Source organism: Mauremys mutica, chromosome 7 (genome assembly GCF_020497125.1).
Source record: "Mauremys mutica isolate MM-2020 ecotype Southern chromosome 7, ASM2049712v1, whole genome shotgun sequence".
Classification (NCBI taxonomy): Eukaryota; Metazoa; Chordata; order Testudines; family Geoemydidae; genus Mauremys; species Mauremys mutica.
Window position 1 is genome coordinate 41082037 of NC_059078.1, and position 18987 is coordinate 41101023.

The window sequence follows — 18987 nt, forward strand, 5'->3', positions numbered from 1 at the left end:
AGGTAGGGCAACCAAAAAGTGTTTCAAGCCTGTTGACTGCAGTCAGGGGAAACATAAGGAGAGCTACAAGAGCAGGATGACAGCTAGATGTAGTGGCTTAGAGGAACTGAAGTTGTTCTGGGAATGCATGAGTTCTCCAAGAAAGCTACTAGCCTGTCAGTAATTAAATTACTTTTGGAGTTTTCATTTTGAAAGAGTAATTTTCCTCAATACATTTTTTCAGAACCAAGCATGTGTTTACAGCTTATAGATAGAAATTTCTGAAGTGCCTAATACCCACTGGCTTTCAATGGGAATTGATCTTATAAATCACGTAGGTGCTTTTCAAAAAGGTGCTTTGAGACAGCACTGCCAATTTTATTCTCTGCTTTGGTGACTCTTATTTCAGCCTGCTAATAATGAAAGCCAAAGAAGCCCTTCTCTAGAAAGTGCCCATTATAAAAATGGATAGACTAGCCTAAGAGAGAAAACAGGACACAATTTTTTCAAAGCCTTCTCTTCAAAAGAGAGAGAGGCACATTTGCATTTCCTCTGTAAAGGGATATATTTTTTCAGCAGCTTGGATGAGAATTATTGTCAAGATACTTGGATAGATTCACCTTCTCTGCTTCTGCCACTTGGAAAGCAGCAGAGTATTCCTCTGGTCTGAGGGAATTCAAAACGGGTAAAGCCAGCTTCTATATCAGTTGCCCTCTACTACTCCTGACATATGGGGTACACCGGGGAGTAATAGTCACCCTCTTGCCCTTAAAGGGACACACATTTTCCAACCAGCCAGACAACAACCCCCACCACTTCATGTGCGGTCACAGTCTTCAGTCAATCACATGTATTTAAAGTGCTTTGCTGCCTCAGGGCTTTATTCAATTCACTCTTCCGTTTTCCCAAAGTACCAGGGAGTAAGAAAAGTGTTACTGTAAAACCACCCAAATTGGCAAGGAAAGGGCGGTACCTGAACTTAATGTAACTTCTTAAAATTGACTAGATTTCCAATTGATAGCATGTCATATATTACTATTCATAGTATGTAATCTATACTACAAAAATGCAAAACAGGCAGGTTCTTTGAAACTAAAATACTTCTCTCAGTTTCCCAGGAGGCATTAACGGCATTGTCAATTTTGAGTGGTGTTTGAATCTTTATAGATCAGTTTTGAATATTACACTGATTATAAAAATAATAAGGCTTATGAAAAAATGTGGCAATCAGGAAAAGGTCAAATACAGTCGCACAGTTCAGAAGCTGTAACGGGGGTTTAAGGCATTTCCTAGAACCTGGGATTGATGTCTGACATTAAAATAATGAGAAACTATAACAGCCTGTTTCTTACATGGCCAATTGCAGGATTTATCAGTGGTCACCTAGTCAGTGTCATTACTATTGCATTCCATATTTCAAAATACAAATATTTGTTTATAATGAACATTATCTGAGCCTTATTATTGCAGTTCCTCTTCTGTCATTCAATAGTCCATTTGCAAAGGATAGGGAATTGGTAAAACAATGAGCCGCACTCTTGATTACACACACACACACACACACACTTAAAATATATTTCACAACACACTCTTGAAAATCTGCAACTGATAATGTATATCCCCCACGGCAGCGGAATGTTAAAACATTCACTACTCTTCAAAACATATTGAGGAATTCTTTGAATGATCTTAAGCGCTGATCTTGCAAACACTTAAGCACATCCATACTTTTGCACGCATGATTAATCTATTGAACTCAATGGGGCTGCCTATTTAAATAAAATCATATTAATTGCTTAAGTGTTTGCAGGACAGGGGGCTGCTAACAGTGACAGAAGGGGGCATGGGGGAAATCTTCATCCAGGGTACTGTAAGTTCTTAACACAGGGTCACACCAAAGATTGTTCCCCAAATCAAACTAAAGCTCAGTGAATCCAACAAACCTCTTGCCTAAATATGTAACTTATGGTAAAAGAAAACACACCATTATTTTCAGGTGTTCTGTACAATTTTCAGAGCTTTATTCATTATGTTCCCCCTTTCCCCCTCTCCATTTTCAGTACTTACTTCTGTTTTACAACTATTGACAAACTTGCCAGAGATAACTTGTCTTTTCCTAGTATATTTATCAGCTCATAAGAACCTGAGCTCTAGGGAAAGGCGGGGAAAGAAACCTATCACTAGTACTGTACTGCTTTTTAAAAAGTGTGGCTACAGGACAGTTACTTACCTGGAGCTTCCTATATCTAGTGAAGTTTGACACTTGAACTTCCAATGGGATGAGAGGTTAACCTGCATGAATCTGTACCTCAGTGCCAGGTATCTTCCTGTGTCCAATTTGAATGACAAACTCAAGTATTATATTTAATGACAAATCTGGTATCAAAGCTAGTGAAGCTCACGGAGTAGGAAAACATGCAGAACATTAGCAGATGCAGAGAAAGCTTCTACGCCAGTGCTTAATTTGTGCCAGGGCTGAGCCTCAGCACGTCTAGGCATGGCAGTTCATAGCCCCAGCATCTCTGGTTGCTTGAGCCCCCACACCTCTTTCATTACAAAGTAAGCACTGTTCTATGCTGTATGTCTGCCATGCTAATTTCAATACTGTATTGCTAACAGGGAAAACAACTGCCATAGAGCTTTGTTACAAAGCAACTTATGCTACGGCTGTAGCACTCATTAGTTGGAACTCCCCTACCCCCACCCCACCCCATAAATTCAGGGCTGGCTCTTACTCCCAGAATGAGCATATCCCAAAAGCTTGAGGGCCTTTCTTCCAAAGGGCAGGATTCAGACTCTAGATTGAACCCGATGGAGTAGAAAAAGCATATGATTATTGGGGCCAATATGGAGGTGAAGAGGAATGAAGAAACAATATCAAGACAGATGTACTAAAACTACCACCAAGAGTGCAAAAAGTGGTAGGAAAATGTACCTAATTTGTATTAAAATGTATACTCAATGCAGGGCTAATGTTAAGCTACACAAGCCTCCCATGCAGGGGCTTCATCACTACCAACAAACACATAATCAAAATAATAGCCACCTCTTACCTGTGATCCCCAGCACCCCAAGCCACCACTACATGGACAAAGTAGTGGAACCAGATTGCAAAAACCTCAGTTAGGAATTGCAATCTCTGTCACTGACTGCTAGCACTACAGTTTGTTAGGAACAATGGTGCTCTGGGCTGGCTTGTCAGGATGTGTGGTGCAGACCTACGAGTGTCATTGCAAGCGCTGTATGATGTGAGGCTTTCACCATCATTTTCATACCAGTACTCCAAAAAAAAAAAAAAAAAAAAAGCATGCACGCATGCAAACATCCACCCCCCTTGCATTAAAATATGCCCATTGGGTTCAAGTTATGTTTTATTGATTTAAAGTGAAAATAAAGAAGGATGTTAAGTTCAGACCATTATCGTTCATGCTGCTTTGTGAATTTATTTTTATTTAATTTTCCACTTGCGCTCCTGCCAGGAGATATCTATTAGACAGTAAGCAGCAAGAATAAAACTTTATCATTTTGTTTCAAACTATAAAATAATTTACATCACATATTTTACTTACTTTTGTCTTTTTTTGTTTTGTTTTGTTTTTTAAACCACAAACATTCCAGCATCACACTGTAGGAATAAGAATAAACAATAGAAAGCATAACCTTTTGCATAGTATTAAATGAACAGAGACAGTAAGTTCTTTATTTACAATTATTGTCTAGATAAAAAAATTCATAAAAACAGATGAATTAATATATATTAATAACCCCTAATGGGACGGATTGCCAAATGTACCACTGTATTGTTTTCCACAAATCTCATGCTGCTAAGTACAGTATGTAGAGAGCAAGCATTTATATATTGCAGTGAATTTTAACAAACTGATCATTTTGGGTTTTTGATCCATTGTTCCCATCACAGAGAGGTCAAGCAATAAAAGAAATGAATTGTGATGCATGACTTGTAGTTGAAAGGTCATAACTATTCTACTTTTTTTTTTTAAAAAAAGTCTATCATTTATCATATACATAAAGCACAGTCTCTGCTCACAGAAGCCCAAGTTTTCTATGCATCTCAGTTTATATATGTTTTTACTATATATACACACACAGAATGCTGTGTTCATTTATTTTTAAACAGTTTTTCAAGTCTGCAAATGGTACCCTATTGGTATTCTGAAGGGTTCTACTAGAGGAAAATTAAATCAAATGAAAAAAAAAAGAATCTGATGAAAAAGACGGCTTGAAAATAAAAGGCAAATCATCATTGTTAAGTTATTGAAAATTATGTTCCAGTACTGACAGATTTTGTAGTTGCTCAAGTCCAATGCAATGACAGAGGCTCTTCCCTATAAATAGAATGGATAACTTTTTTTTCTGAACATGGTATCCCAAATAGGCCATAGAAACCCAATACATGTTATACAAAGGTCAGTCCCTGTATTTACAATCCAAGGAACAATGCTGACTAAGTTTCAATCACTTTGCTACTAAGAATTAGTTAAATTCAATTATGTTTTCATGCCAGCTTTTACTGTTAAGAAACGGGTAACGGTATCTGTTGAAAACAGTTCTGTAAGCCTTGAAAGATCTGCTGTTCAGTGAAAAGAATCAGACAGTGAGCTATGAGTCTGAGCCAAAAAACATTCAAGCTTCTGCACAAAAGTCCGGAAGCTGGCAATTCAAGCTGATTAGAGTTTTACCTGGCTGAATAGTCCTGATGCACCCTGAAAACTCTTTTATTCATTTCAATCTGCAGTTTGGCCATGAGTCTAATATTGTTTGGAGAGTTCTCTGGCTTGGAATAGTTCTTGTGACTGCAGAGATGCACCGCTTTCTTAGCCAACTTTAAAACAACACACAATACAACAAATCAATTTTTCAAGCTAGTTTGAAAGTGTTTTTCTGGCATAATTGATCATGTTATTCAAAATGTCTTTTGCACTGTACAAGATTATGGAAAAGATCATATGCTTGCTGAAAAGTCTTGAAGCAAACTTTGTATTAAATACAAAATTATTTATGAAAAATCTGTGACCCACAAAGTGCTTAGCATTCAAGTGGTTGACATAGCGATTATATAAGCTCATAAATTTAAGTTACCAGGGCTGTTACCATCTTGAAAAATATTTCTCATCCATGATACTGCAGGTTTTCAAAACGGCTTCCCTTGTAGAAAGCTCAATACATAGGTAAAACAACATTGTTAATTAGGTACAGTATATTTTGTGACTACAGGAAGACAAGCTTGATTAAAAAAAAATCACACAAAGCACATTTCAATATACACTTCATAAAATTTCATTCAGATCTAGATAGTGCAGAAAATGATTATCTTTTCCTTTTAAAAAGTCAAAGCAACAAACCATAGTGATTTTCCATCCAAAATGCCAACAGCCCATATTCTTGTAATTAATAAGGAAATGAATGTCTAAATTACTAACTGAAAAGAATCAACACAATATATCACAATATTTCAACACTAGTTTGATCTCCATACACAAAGCCAAATATAACTTATCTTTGAATTGTTATTCATAACCTAAACTGAGTTTCATATAACAACTTTTAAAAAAAAATACTTTGAAGAAGCCATTGCAATACACTGAAACAACGAAATGGCCTCCATCATTGAGTGTTGCACCAAAACAAGTTCAAGCAACTTATTTAAAAAAAAAAAAGAAAAAGAAAAAAAAAGGGAAGAAAACCTGATCATTTCAACTTTGTATTTGAAACAAAGGAAGCCTGTTCACTGCCCTGTATATAGGATAACAATGCTACATCCAATGTGTTATATTTTGGCTTCTTTTGTTATTTGCTAGCAGTATCTACATTATTTAACACCCCCCCCAAAAAGGCAGGCAAAATCAGAACACGGTTGTAATAAAACATCCAAGGTGCAATATTACAGAAGTTTTCAAAGAGCTGAGCAATTTTTATACTACTTCGGCAGGAAGTGCTTTCTTAACCCTACAAATAGTTAAGGATATTATCTACAGGTTTGTAAACAAATTACATTCTTTTTTTTTTAGGACATAAATAAGTTAATAGTCAGAGCAATTTGAGCAGAAACAAGGCAACATGCCAACAAAGAAACTTTATATATAACTAAATATATAGATAGATATATACATATATATGTATATCATTAATTATGTATATATTTATATGTATGTATCTCTATATATAATCTCATAAATGTTTATTAAGTTTCTCTGTCCAACTGGTGCAAATCTACTGTGCAAGTTAAGCTTTGCAACTTCAAAAACGTTATTTAAATTAATCTATACAACTGACTCCATGCCACACAAGCATTTCAAAAAACTCACAGACCAGTGAATTGGATAAATAGCCTCAGAAAAAAGTCCTCTGCATTTACTGCTTAAAAAAAGAGAGAGAGAGACAGCGCGCGTGAGAGAGAGCGGGATGGGAGCTGGAAGTGCACAGTACATTCATGCAGGAGGGTTCTTTTTGTTTTTCTGCAAGGGAGCAAAAAGGGGTATGTAAATCAGCCATTCATTCTTTCCCCAAAACCACTGTGATCAGCAATTCATTCACTTGTCACAAAGTGAATAAGAGTTCAAACAGCTTCTCAGCCAGCACAGTTTTTTATATATCTATATATATATATACTTCTGTTGTTGTTTTTATTTATATATATTTTTTGCAGTGAACTTTCAGCTAAAGTGATGTCTCCAGGCTATGTATTGGGCTTCCTGGACTAGAAGAGGTAGCTGATTTACTTGTGTCAGTTGTAAGATTTATTCCACTGTCGATAGCACTGTTGTTCTTGTTCAGCGAAGACGGTGGGCTAGAGTTTTGCTTGAGAGCAGGGTCTTCTTCTAGGTCTGTGTCATCAATGAGTGGGATGTGGGGTTGGGAATCTTCTATTCTAAATTCAGGATGAGTCATAAAGTTGTGAATGGAGGTTCTAGATTCTGGTTTTTCTAACCCTTCATAGAGAGAGCTACGGAATGCCTTCACGACGCGGATCTGAGGGGAAAAAGAGGAAAGAGATGTCAGAGGTAACAACCTTTAGAGAACAGTGCTAGAGAATACTTTTTGAAAAATGTAGCATATGGTTAGGGCAGTGCAGGCAGCTGAAGTCCATAGTCTCTGGATGTTATATGCATAAACGAGTGGCTCAGTTTTGTGCATTTAGAGAGTGTCTGTACGAACTGCAATATTAAAACAAATTGAGTTTAAAGCCATCAAAGAACTGATGGAAAGCACTGGTTAAAGAAAGCGAACATCCACTCATGTGGTACATCCCTAGTAAAAGACAAGCCATGTTAATTTTAATGCAAATGTAGAACCATGCATGTTGATAGTTTTGCAGTGAGTAAGTAGAAAGGCTTTTTTTTTTAAAAAAAAAGTCTCATTTGTATAGTAAAAAACCAACATGTAACATATCACACTTCACAAACGGGAAAGCACAAAACAGACACAGTCGGATAGGTACGTATGAAACGCACACACACACACAAAGAGGAGCCAAATGTACAAACAGAAAAAAAAAAGTTTTCAAAGCAAAATCAAAATGAAGGCAGCCAGGAGCACAAAAAGCCAAGCAGACAAAATACTAGGCAAAACCATGCCACCACAGAAGGGAAAGTCACAGTTACCACATGAACACAGATAACTGGCACACAACAACTACACTTGGAAGCCTGGATAATGTGAACATAGAATTGTTGATCCAACTTTTATTTTTCCTTCATGCATATGTGAAGTAAACACTCGAGTATAGACCCACTGTTTAAGCCGTTTAATTTTTTATTAATATACAAAGACCTTCTATAAAATAATGTATTGATTGTTGGGTTGCATAGAACAGCAAGTTCTTTCTTTTTCTGTGTCTCAGTTGCAAATACCCTTCATAAGGTTAAATTCTGAAAGCTGTACATTTTATGCCATGTCTACAGTCCTTAAATTATGTCAGCTTATTATGCTAAAATGACTATTATTTTTAGCCTCCTATCAGTAAGAAGACAGGTGAAAGAAAGCTACTGACATCAGCAACTAGGCTTTCGCAGTAGCAGTGCTGCCAGTAGGAACTGATAGGAGCAAAAGGAGAGAGCATTGCTGAGGTGGGGCAGTCAGTGGTCTGTGTTTGGGGTGGGGAAGAGGAGGAAGCTAGCTATAGCCTGTTGACCAATCCATCGGATTAGAAAAGAAGTGAAGGATTGCACTACGTGCTATTAGTGAGAAAACAATTTTTTTGAGGGGAAAAGTCAAAGGAAAAAACAAAATGGCAAAAATATGAACTGTTGGCAATGTTTTATGACTAAGTATGAGTTCTATTTTTTCACTCATTCCTTAACTTATGAGCGAATTTTTCGTGTTTATTAGAGTGAGACACCAATGGCACAGGCAGAAAAGGTGTGAGCAGGCATTGTGAAAGCTTCTCCACACAAGTTTGAAATGTACTGGGTGATACACATGCATATTACTGCCCTATGTTTGATTATCCAATTAGTGTCTGGCCTACAAAGTAGTTATAGATAAACTTTAGAGTTTCTCTTCTAACTGTGGAATGGTTCAATCAACATGCTGGTGTGGTTTAGCTGGCAGTATCTATCTAGGTTCTTATACTATCAACCACCGGAGAGCCTGTCTGAGTTTCAAAGCTCCAACCAGTAGCTTATGAATGTGTGGCAGTACTGGAGAAAGATTGGACAGATTTAGAGGCTGATTTGGATTTGCTTTCTCCTATCTTTTTTCCTTACTTATGCCCTCCAAAATGATCATGTATCACATATCTAAACTCTTATCAATAGCATGGGGTGATGGACACCTGCAAGTAGATAGCCCTCAGTCAGTCCACACATCACTCCCTGCTTAGCCAAATACACATGGTAACAGCAGGGAAACAACCACAAAATAGAATGTTAATGTGATCATCTCCTTACCATGGCTATGTGTTTTAGAAGGGAAGGAGGGAGGGAAATAGACTGGCAGAGTAGCACAGAAGAGCCTGAGCAGTTCTGGGGTGCAGGAAGAGCCAGCCCTCCAAGAGGCTGTCAGGGTGCTGGAGAAAAGCAGATCTTCAGGAGGAAGTGTGGCTAACTTGGTCTCTATGTAGGATATTACAACCTCATTATATCTGCCAACATACAATACCTAGAATTTGACCTGCATAGTCCCCGATATTAGAGACATTGGCTTTATTTGAGCAGAATCCACTTGAATTGTGCCATGGTACATGATGGATTTATAATGTGCACAAATGGAGACTAGGCTAAGAAACACATTTGCACTGATAACTTAAGATAGGATTTGAACTACATTTCCAGAGCAGAAAAGCTGGTATGCTAGTTCCCTAAATTATCTCAGCCCTTCTGCCCTTTTCTAAAGTGCAAAGCTGAATGCAAAACCACCACAGACTAACAATAATTAACAACATATTTCTTATGGTGAACTATAAAATGGGAGTCTGGTAAAAATCTTAAATTGAGAAATTTTTAAGCATGCCTACTGTACACTGAGTTCCTAAGGTAGTATTTATTTTCAAAAATGCCGTTTATCATTTCTTTCATATTTTCTTGATAAGATACTCCAGCTGAATACAAAATAATCTTTTTATCACTTAATTATGACAGCTTTCCCACCTTATCTATTGGTGTGAAAAAATCATTTTCGTTTTCTTGAACATAGTTCATTCTGATCTAGTAGATTTAACTTCTAGTCTGTCAGGTAGATTTTTTTAAAATGTGAATTAAATTTTTATGTAAACAAAAGTAATCCAAGATTATGCTTGAATTGACCCGGCAACCTTTACTCAGGCAAAGGCTTTATTGGTAATCTGTACTCAAGTCTTTACAGGTTAGCAAAGAAGGAACAGATTTTCAAACTACTGAACTCATATTAAAGTCTTTCACTAGGCAAAACTCCTGCTATGGTCAGTGGGAGTTCTGCCTAAGTAAGTAATGCAGGATTGGCCCAAACAGAATACTGTGTGTGTAGACAAAATTACTGAGCAGTTTTAAATTGAAGAGGGTTCAGAGAAGAGCCACAAGAATGATTAAAGGATTAGAAAACATGGTTTATAGTGATAGACTTACAAAGTTCAATCTATTTAGTTTAACAAAGAGAAGGTTAAGGGGTGACTTGATTACAGTCTGTAGGTACATATAGGAGAAAAAATATGTAATAACGGGCTCTTCAGTCCAGTTTTAAAAATCAGGATTGGATATGCTCTAGGAACTATTTGAGGAAGTTCTATGGCTTGTTATACATGAGGTCAGACTGGATGTTCATAATGGTCCCTTCTGGCCTTGGAATCTGTGAAACAGTATGTGTCCAATCTGCATTCCATACCAAGACTTTGATTTCAATGGGTGTTTTACCTGAGTGTGAGAACTGTAGGATTAAATTTAGTATTTGAAAATCACCACCTGTTTAACTGCCTGTCAAGACCCAAGTTCAAAGTTCAGTGCTAACCCAGCTATGATTGATCTAACACCCACAATATTTCTGGAATGCAGTTCCCTGCTCAATTTCAGATAGTAACATGGTCAACAGCAGCAGAAGAAACACAAAACACTGAACTCGGGTCTTGGCATATTTTTGTAACTCAGATATTTGAATGAAACCCATCAAAGAGGTGCTGAGACTCAAATACAAAATAATTTTCTGATAAACATTCCACATGTACCAATAATATACACATTTTAAAAATACTGTTCTCTTCTGAAAGTGACTTGGCATCGTGTGGTTCTGTATGTATCTCCCAATGACTTCTCATTTACAGGATTACTTTTACTCAGTTTAGAAATAGAATTTTTTTTTCTGACTGCAGCCCTGCAGATTCAGCCTGGGATCTGAAAAGCAACATTTGTTCTTTCTGGTAAGTGCCTCATAACCAGTAAAATATTCTGCAGTAGAAATGTAATTCAAAATCCTGTTAGTATATGTGAGGCACAACAGAACCCAGCTAATTATCCCAGAGCTATACTGACTCTGGTGCTAGCAAGAGAAAAAATATTTTTAATATCGAAGTCATTGAAAACAAATCTGAATACAAATAGGGGGTGGGTCTGCTGAGTTTAAAGGCGCCATTTTAATTGCACTTCCATTTAAACTATCACTAAGCTAATTAAAAATGTTTTGTTTACAATAATATGGTCCCAAATCAACAAAGCTCTTAAGCATGTGCTTAACTTTAAAAACTTGAGTAGTCCAGAGTAATGCTTAAAGATTGGCACATGTTTAAGAGCTTTGCTGAATCAGAGCCCATGTGTAAATATCGTCATCCATAATTCTATAACATTTTATTCTTTGAAGTTTAGCATTACACTACAGAGCTCTATACAAGCTTGCTTTCATTGTGCAATGTGTGAAAGCTGGTGACATCTGCTGTGGATATCTTGGTATGTTATGAATTGGTACGTAGAATTCATGTCATGATTTTTTTTTTATGATGCCGACAATGCCAGGGGAAGACAAACAATGAGATACAGCCCTCTTCTCTCACAGTAATGGAGACAACAGAAAAAATGAACTGCTTTTAACAGAAGACTGTGGGGACAACACTTCTTGACATTTTGACATAGCTATAAGTTTCCACTTCTTTCTTCTCTGTAGCTGTAATAAAAAAAAGCTCTTCAGTTTCATCCCACCCTGAAAGTTAGACTTAAAATACTGCATCAGGCAAGAAAAATAAAAGGAATACAATTTTTAAATACTTCAGATTTTTTCCTCAGAAGAAGAAAAAGATTAAATAGTGGAAATATCACCCCTGCGTACAACAGTATAAAGGTGAAATACATAGGACCTGTTTTAAGATCAACAGGTACAGTACGGTTGGTAGCGCATGGGCTTATACTCGAATGTTTACCCAGCTTTCAGATAAGCCAAGTATCTTGAGTTTGGTTCACATTCATTTCAGGCTCAAGGTTAAAGACTCACAACCTCTTTTTATTTCACTCTCTCCTGCTGAACCCTTTTGTCCAGTGATCGCTAGCCCTCTGGGAAAACAAACACATTTAATATTCAGACAGTAGAGAGTAGGATACTGCAAAAGCAAATAAATTCAATTCTACTAAAAGGTCAGTAAGGTGATTAGTATAAAAATGTAAACAAGAGGTCAATTTTGCAAAGAGATGCCAACTCTTGGGTGTACCTGCCAATGTCAAGAATCTGTTTGTGCAAAAGTTACAGTGATGGTGTTTGGTGAAGTAATGTAGCTGGTGTGAAGCTTTGAAACTGAACACTAATCATGTATGGGACCTTTCGTACGTGTTCTCTTGTGGTTTCTTGCATTGTTAGGTGAGCAAAATCAAAAAGTCCATAAACAGGGATGATGTATGCGCTGAAGTCACCTTGTAAATGCTCTGAATAAGATGTTCTGTATTGCAAGCTGTTGAGATTGTAAAAATTAGAAGCTACATGAAAATGCAGTAACATTTAGGTGGCAATTTTTATGTATTTTTTTACTTTTTAAAGAATCAAATTAATACAAAGCCTATGGGGTCCATCACCCTCTTTCTGCATGCACATACAGTAACTTCAGTTAGAGCTCTTAGAAGTCACATGTGTAGCAGAAAGATGAGAACAGAACAATGGGTGTACTATTATATAAACACAGAGAGGGCCTGATTCTGATCACATTGATGTTACTCTACTGACGTTAATGGTGTGAGACCTGAACCATGCCCAGGGTATCTACTTTCTACAGCATCTCATCTTTAACATATCATACACTTGTCAACACAATCCTAACATTTTGAAACTTTTTTAGAAGATACAAACAGGGTTTATATTACGGCTGTCAAATGACCAAAAAAATAATCACAATTAATCGTGAGATTAAAAATAGTTGCAATTAATCGCAGTTTTAATCACATTGTTAAACAATAATAAAATACCAATTGAAATTTATTATAAATATTTGTGGATGTTTTTCTAGATTTTCAAATATATTGATTTCAATTACAATATAGAATACAAAGTATACAGTGCTCACTTCATATTTTTATTACAAATATTAGCACTGTAAAAAAGAAAATAAATAGTATTTTCAATTCACCTCATACAAGTAGTGCAATCTCTATCAAGAAAGTGCAACCTAAAAATATAGATTTTTTTTATATAATTGCATTCAAAACCAAAACAATATAGAACTTTAGGGCCCACAAGTCAAAGCATGAAGGGGCATACGAATGTTTAGCACATCTGGCACGTAAATACCTTGCAACACCTGTTTTCAGGTGACATTTAAATAAGAAGCAGGCAGCATTATCTTCTGTAAATATAAACAAACTTGTTTGCCTTAGTAATTGGCTGAACAAGAAGTAGGACCAAGAGGACTTGTATGAATATATGTGTATCATTACACATTTAAATTGATATTTTATTACTGTTTAAACTCAATTAATCATGACTATTTTTATCTAGTTATCTAGACATGCATCCGACGAAGTGGGTATTCACCCATGAAAGCTCATGCTACAATACGTCTGTTAGTCTGTTAGGGGGGAGGCATAGCTCAGTGATTTGAGCATTGGCCTGCTAAACCCAGGGTTATGAGTTCAGTCCTTGAGGGGGCCACTTAGGGATCTGGGGCAAAAATGGGTCCTGCTAGTGAAGGCAGGGGGCTGGACTCAATGACCTTTCAAGGTCCCTTCCAGTTCTAGGAGAGTGGTATATCTCCTATTATTAGTCTATAAGGTGCCACAGGACTCTTTGCTGCTTTTATCTAGTTAATTTGTTCTGCATTAATTGCATGCATTAACTGTGATTTAATTGACAGCCCTAGTTTATATATTAGTAATTTACCATTTTAAGAAACTTTCTACATTATGGGCCCAAACCTACTGAGGTTGACTTCAGTGGAACTACTGTATCTAGATAAGTTGAGCAGGATTTGGTTGTATATTTAGTTTTTCAACCTAAATAGTTTCTCCATAGGGGAACCACATAGGGCCAGCTTTTGATCTCAGGTAAACACATGTAAATCTGCAGTAACTTTGTTGGAGTCAGTAGAGTACCCCCTCATCTTACAGCAGTGCAACTGAGATCAAACCTGGTATCATCTTTTCCAATAACTAGTTTTTCAAAGGTAAGAAGAATGCAGGTAAAGTCAGTAAAGTCACGAGAAATACCTTACACAGGGTGGATTCTAGAATTCTGCAACATTTACAGACAAGCTTTGAGATTTTAATTCATTTTAAAATCTAATTCTGCTTATTCTATAAATCATGTTTGCTTTACTCATCTAAATAGCCTTTATATAATTAGCCTTGTAGAATTCAAAGGGACTACTTGTCTAAGGCTGGCAATCTCATTGAACTTGTGAGTTAAACGAGCAGGAGTTGGTCCATTATCTGAATATGATTTGATACTGATGGCTAATCTCTGCTTTGACATTTAATTTAAAGTTAGAAGGTCTTGTGGGGAACATCTCCCTATGGAAACATACTGTAGTTCTATCTATTTTTAGAATATTTTATATTAGATATAAAATGCACCCACATGTGCACACTTCTCTGTCTGCAAATGTGTAATTATAGAAAGCTCTACGTGCAAGGAACAGGTAAGAACAAAGCTGGAAAATGTTAAATAATCACTCTAAACAGAACAGAAGGTCAGATTACACAACTGGTACTGGAGCCATTCTTTATACTACAGATGAAAAATGGCTACTGTAAACTAAAATTAATTTTGTGTCACAGAAAGAAGACTATTTTAGCACCAAATGCTGGATGAAAATTTTTAAAAATGAATTAAAATTTATTTTAGAGTTCACTATAGATAAGTTTCCATTATAACCCCTAATATAGTTTGCATATAACTCATAAGTCTCTAGAACATTCACCTTTTGGATCAAAAATGGTGCATGCATGGTGTATATGCCTGTAGATAATTTTTTCTGACAAATCTGATCACAATCTCAGCCATCTTGGAATTATGGGAAAATGACAATTTCCCTCTCTCCCCCATCAGAATAAAGAAATTTAACCCCACTTTTGAATAGGACTGCCACAAAGAACAGCTGAAGGTTGAAACTTGGCATATACTTGGTCTTAAATTGAAGGCTATTGGCCATTAATTTTCTTTTTGAAAATGTAAAAAACTCCAAAGATAGAAGTGTATCTTCAATCACTTATAAGCACACTCAGTGGCTACCTTTTAAGATTGTAATCAGAAGCTAAATGGTTCTGGTTCATGATCTCATTGTGGATTTTCCCCGACTGACCTTTATAGTTGATAAAGGCCAGTTGTACACGCCAAAGTTTTGCCATCACAGATATGTCAGTCCAGAGCGTGAAGAGGTATAATCTCTGACCAGCATAGCTATGCTGGCAAAAACCCCTAATATAGATGCATTTATATTGGCAAAACTGTAGTTTGCTAGAATAGCTTATTTTGCTTGGCTGGGTCTGAAATAAGTGATGCCATCAAAGCACAGTTTTGCCAGTCTAAGCTGTGTCCACAATGGGAACACTACGCTGATAGAGTATACGGGTATAGCTCCACCGGCAAAGTGCTCCTACAGTATACCTGGCTTCAGATGAGGCTGCTGCTAGCATAATTTACATTAGAAATAGTGAAAATATTTCAGTGAAATCTACACAGAAAATTATCCAAAACTTCCAAACAAAGATAATAGCCCTTACATCACCACCACTGGGGAAAAAAAAAACAAAAACCACAACCTCCTGCAAACACAGAACTTTCTGCAGATCGCTTGAACATAGGGTTTTTCAGCAATTTTGCTGCCTTTTAAAGTATTTTGGAAGTTCTAAACTTTCATTAAAGAAACAGAACAGAAAACCTGTCTCCACTCAGACAGCAACTTTATTTATCACCTGCCTTATATACACGTTTTTATTTTCTAGGGGTTTTTTTAGGTTGGGCTGGGTTGGGTGTGTGTTAATTATGTCTTAAAGGGAAACTGTCAGCTTAGAAATCACACTTCTGTCAGAAGATTTATCTACTAATGATATGAGCAATATACAAGTACTATAATTGAAAGAGATGAGAAAAAACAGCTTGATTAATTTGTGTACAGTTAGATACACTCTTTCCCTCTACAATTATTCCCTGCTCTGCCTGGTCCAGGTAAAAGGGTTTTTTTTCCAGCACTGACTTGTATCTATATGGCCCCTTCTCTCTTCTGGTCACCAGGGGTGGGGGTGGGGAGGAATGGGCCAGCGTCCCCACACTGATGTGGTCTGCAGCTGCAGGAGAAAGTCACCCTCTTGCCCTTAAAGGGACACACCTTTTCCAACCAGCCAGACAACAGCTCCCACCATTTCACGTGCGGTCACTGTCTTCAGTCAATCACATGTATTTAAAGTGCTTTGCTGCCTCAGGGCTTTATTCAATTCACTCTTCTGTTTTCCCAAAGTAACAGGGAGTAAGAAAATTGAAAAGTGTTACTATAAAACCACCCAAATTGGCAAGGAAAGGGTGGTACCTAAACTTAATGTAACTTCTTAAAATTGACTAGATTTCCAATTGATAGCATGTCATATATTACTATTCATAGTATATAATCTAAACTATAAAAGTGCATATAAAGCTTGGAACATGGCCAAGTTAATGCTGCATATAGAACCTTGGCTTGTACATTTCTTTCCTATTTGCAATTTCAAATATGTAAACATTGTGATGCATTTAAATAGCTATTTACAGGTTTTTTGGGTGTGTGTGTTTGTTTTTGCACTGTTATATAAACGAAAAGGCTTTATCTCCACTTTAGATTCAGGTTGGTTGGCGTATGTACCCAAGCTATATCATTGTCTCAAGCTAAGATCAAGGGAGGTAAGACACTGGTACTATGGGCCTTCTCTCAATTAATACTAAAACACTGTGATAACAAAAGAGTATCAGCATAATTTGACATCTTGAGAACCAAAATAAAGTATTTTTCCTATAAGATTACTTTTAATGAAAGTACTTTATAACAACTGAAATATTCTTATGTTCCCACATCTATGAGAGGTTGAAAACCCACAGGCTTTGACTTGGAAATGCATCTCACAAAGTACTCTGGGTGTGGCAATATCTGTTTGATCTGAGGTAATATAAGTAATTATATGTCATCAGTGAAATAATACATAGCTAAGTGCTAACAGAGAAAAATCTCTCTATGTATTAGAGCATCACTAATAGCATGCACTGTATGTGGAATCATTTCCATCACCATTTGGGCATTTTTAATATGCACAGTCAATTCTGAATGGCTCTTACATTACAGACTTCAAGCCATGCATATATAAAATTGGATAAATAATTTCCCCTCCGTCTATGTAGTCTAATATATTGGCTGGCCACTATTTGGAAACTAGGGATGCTGCTAATCCTACAGTTGTGTGGTGAGGATTAACAAGTAGTTGTTCAGAGCTTTAATGAGTAAAGCACTGTATAAGTGCTTAGTATTAGATCTGCCATATGGTCCCTGATAAAACCTATATCATGCTTAAATTTTCAAAGTTTTTTGATTTCTAAATTTTGGAGACCCCCAAGTGACATCTATAAAGGATCTGATTTCCAGCGAGTGCTTTAAGGCATCTCATGTTGGCCACCCAAAATCACCAGTGACATTTTAAAATATAGACCTAAAAGCCATGAGAAATTGAGCTGCATTAATGGATGAATGGTCAGCCCACTGCTACAACTTCAATACATTTATGTTAAACAGGTGTTTTTTACACTCCCAGGGAACTTAACATGTGTAATCCTTACTGAATGTCACAGAAAACATTCTCAAAGAGATTCCCAGAAATTAAAAAAATTGGAAGTTCATTTAAAAATAAACAAGATACTCTCAATACAAAAAGTAAGTACTGGGTATTGAGCCTCTCTCAGACTCAGTTATGCCGTTTATAAAGCTATATCTACAGAACACCCTTAAACATTCCAGTGTCTTAGATGGTTAAAATATGTTACTTCTCAGAGACTAAGGTACCATTTATCCAACCAAAGGAAGAAATTATTTATCTTTTAATTTACCCTAGGTAGTCAGTGTGTGATGGAGGGCAGTCCTGGAACATCACACTAAGAACCAAGAGATTGGGGGCTTACAAGGAAAAGCAAGCAAAACGTAGGATATGTGCTGTGGGAAATACACCTTCCTGCTGAACATTGGTTTTATTCTCTTTGATTTGTTATGCCTTTTTTTTTATTTTATTTCATTGAGCCTGAATTGGAGAGGGCTTCTGCAAGGGGGGACAGGAGCATCACAACTGCAAATTTGCATCAAAAAGTGATCTGGTTTCATGAAGCAAAAATAGTTTTATTCAGTTGCTGAAACTAGCTAATGATCCTACACATATAAGGCTTTTCATAACCAATACCTAACCAGAGTGCTTCGCAAGCAGCACCATCTACTATGACTAAAATATTATTTTAAAAAACTAATGTAAACAGATACCCTAATTCGGAAATAAAGCCTTAGCAGTCTACACAAACTAGTATCTATAGACCAGAATCTAGTTGCTCTCTGACTTGCAGGTGCACATCCATAGTTACCTTTAAATATCAGCCACTCTGTGTTATTTTTTCAAATGAATACAAAGCTAGCTTCATGGCCCTGGAGACCAACATACTCTATTTATCCACAGAACAGGTACAATTCAGACAATGACAATCTAAGCTTCTCCATGCTGCCCTGGCAAGGTGCCTCAAGCATGTCCTGATGAGACCCATCTGTAGGTGCAAAGGGGGTGTATGAGAATTTAGACTCCCTGCCATTCAACCTTTAGTCTCTCTGCTGAGATTGCCAAGAGGAGGGATGAGGACGAATTGCCAATGCTGATTTTATTGGATCGATTGTTTGAGACCACTGACTATAAGGTGCTGTTGAAACATTTGTGACCCACAGCAGGATAGCTTTATAGTGGCTCTTCTTCTATTTGCCTGAAAGGACCTAGAGGGATATCCCGGGAAATTGTTCATCAGATGAGACGGTTCTTGTATTCTGTTCCCCATCCTGTTCAACATAGATACGCGTTGGTTAGGGAGGTTAGTAACTAAAACCCTGGATGAGGCACCTTCAGTGTG

General features: G+C 36.8%; 1 protein-coding gene and 1 long non-coding RNA gene across 6 annotated transcripts in view; one reads left to right on the forward strand and one right to left on the reverse strand.

Annotated features, from left to right (window-relative positions):
- The window catches only part of LOC123374163, a 75043-nt gene that overhangs the window by 47370 nt on the left and 8686 nt on the right, over positions 1 to 18987 (forward strand). Inside the window, exon 4 of one of the 3 annotated variants that reach the window (XR_006581019.1) lies at positions 6938 to 7001. The exons of the other annotated variants lie outside the window; for them this stretch is intronic. This is a non-coding gene — a long non-coding RNA (uncharacterized LOC123374163). The remainder of the gene's footprint in view (positions 1 to 6937; positions 7002 to 18987) is intronic. 3 annotated transcript variants of the gene reach the window in all.
- Positions 3403 to 18987, reverse strand: part of LOC123374161 (plasma membrane calcium-transporting ATPase 2) — a 170182-nt gene continuing 154597 nt past the window's right edge. For 2 of the 3 annotated variants that reach the window (XM_045023762.1, XM_045023761.1), the window contains one exon: positions 3403 to 6969. In XM_045023762.1, coding sequence (XP_044879697.1) covers positions 6658 to 6969 — 312 coding nt within the window. In that variant the 3' untranslated portion in view covers positions 3403 to 6657. Of the gene's footprint in view, positions 6970 to 11889; positions 11946 to 18987 lie in introns of all 3 variants that reach the window. The other variant, XM_045023763.1, reaches the window with a different exon arrangement.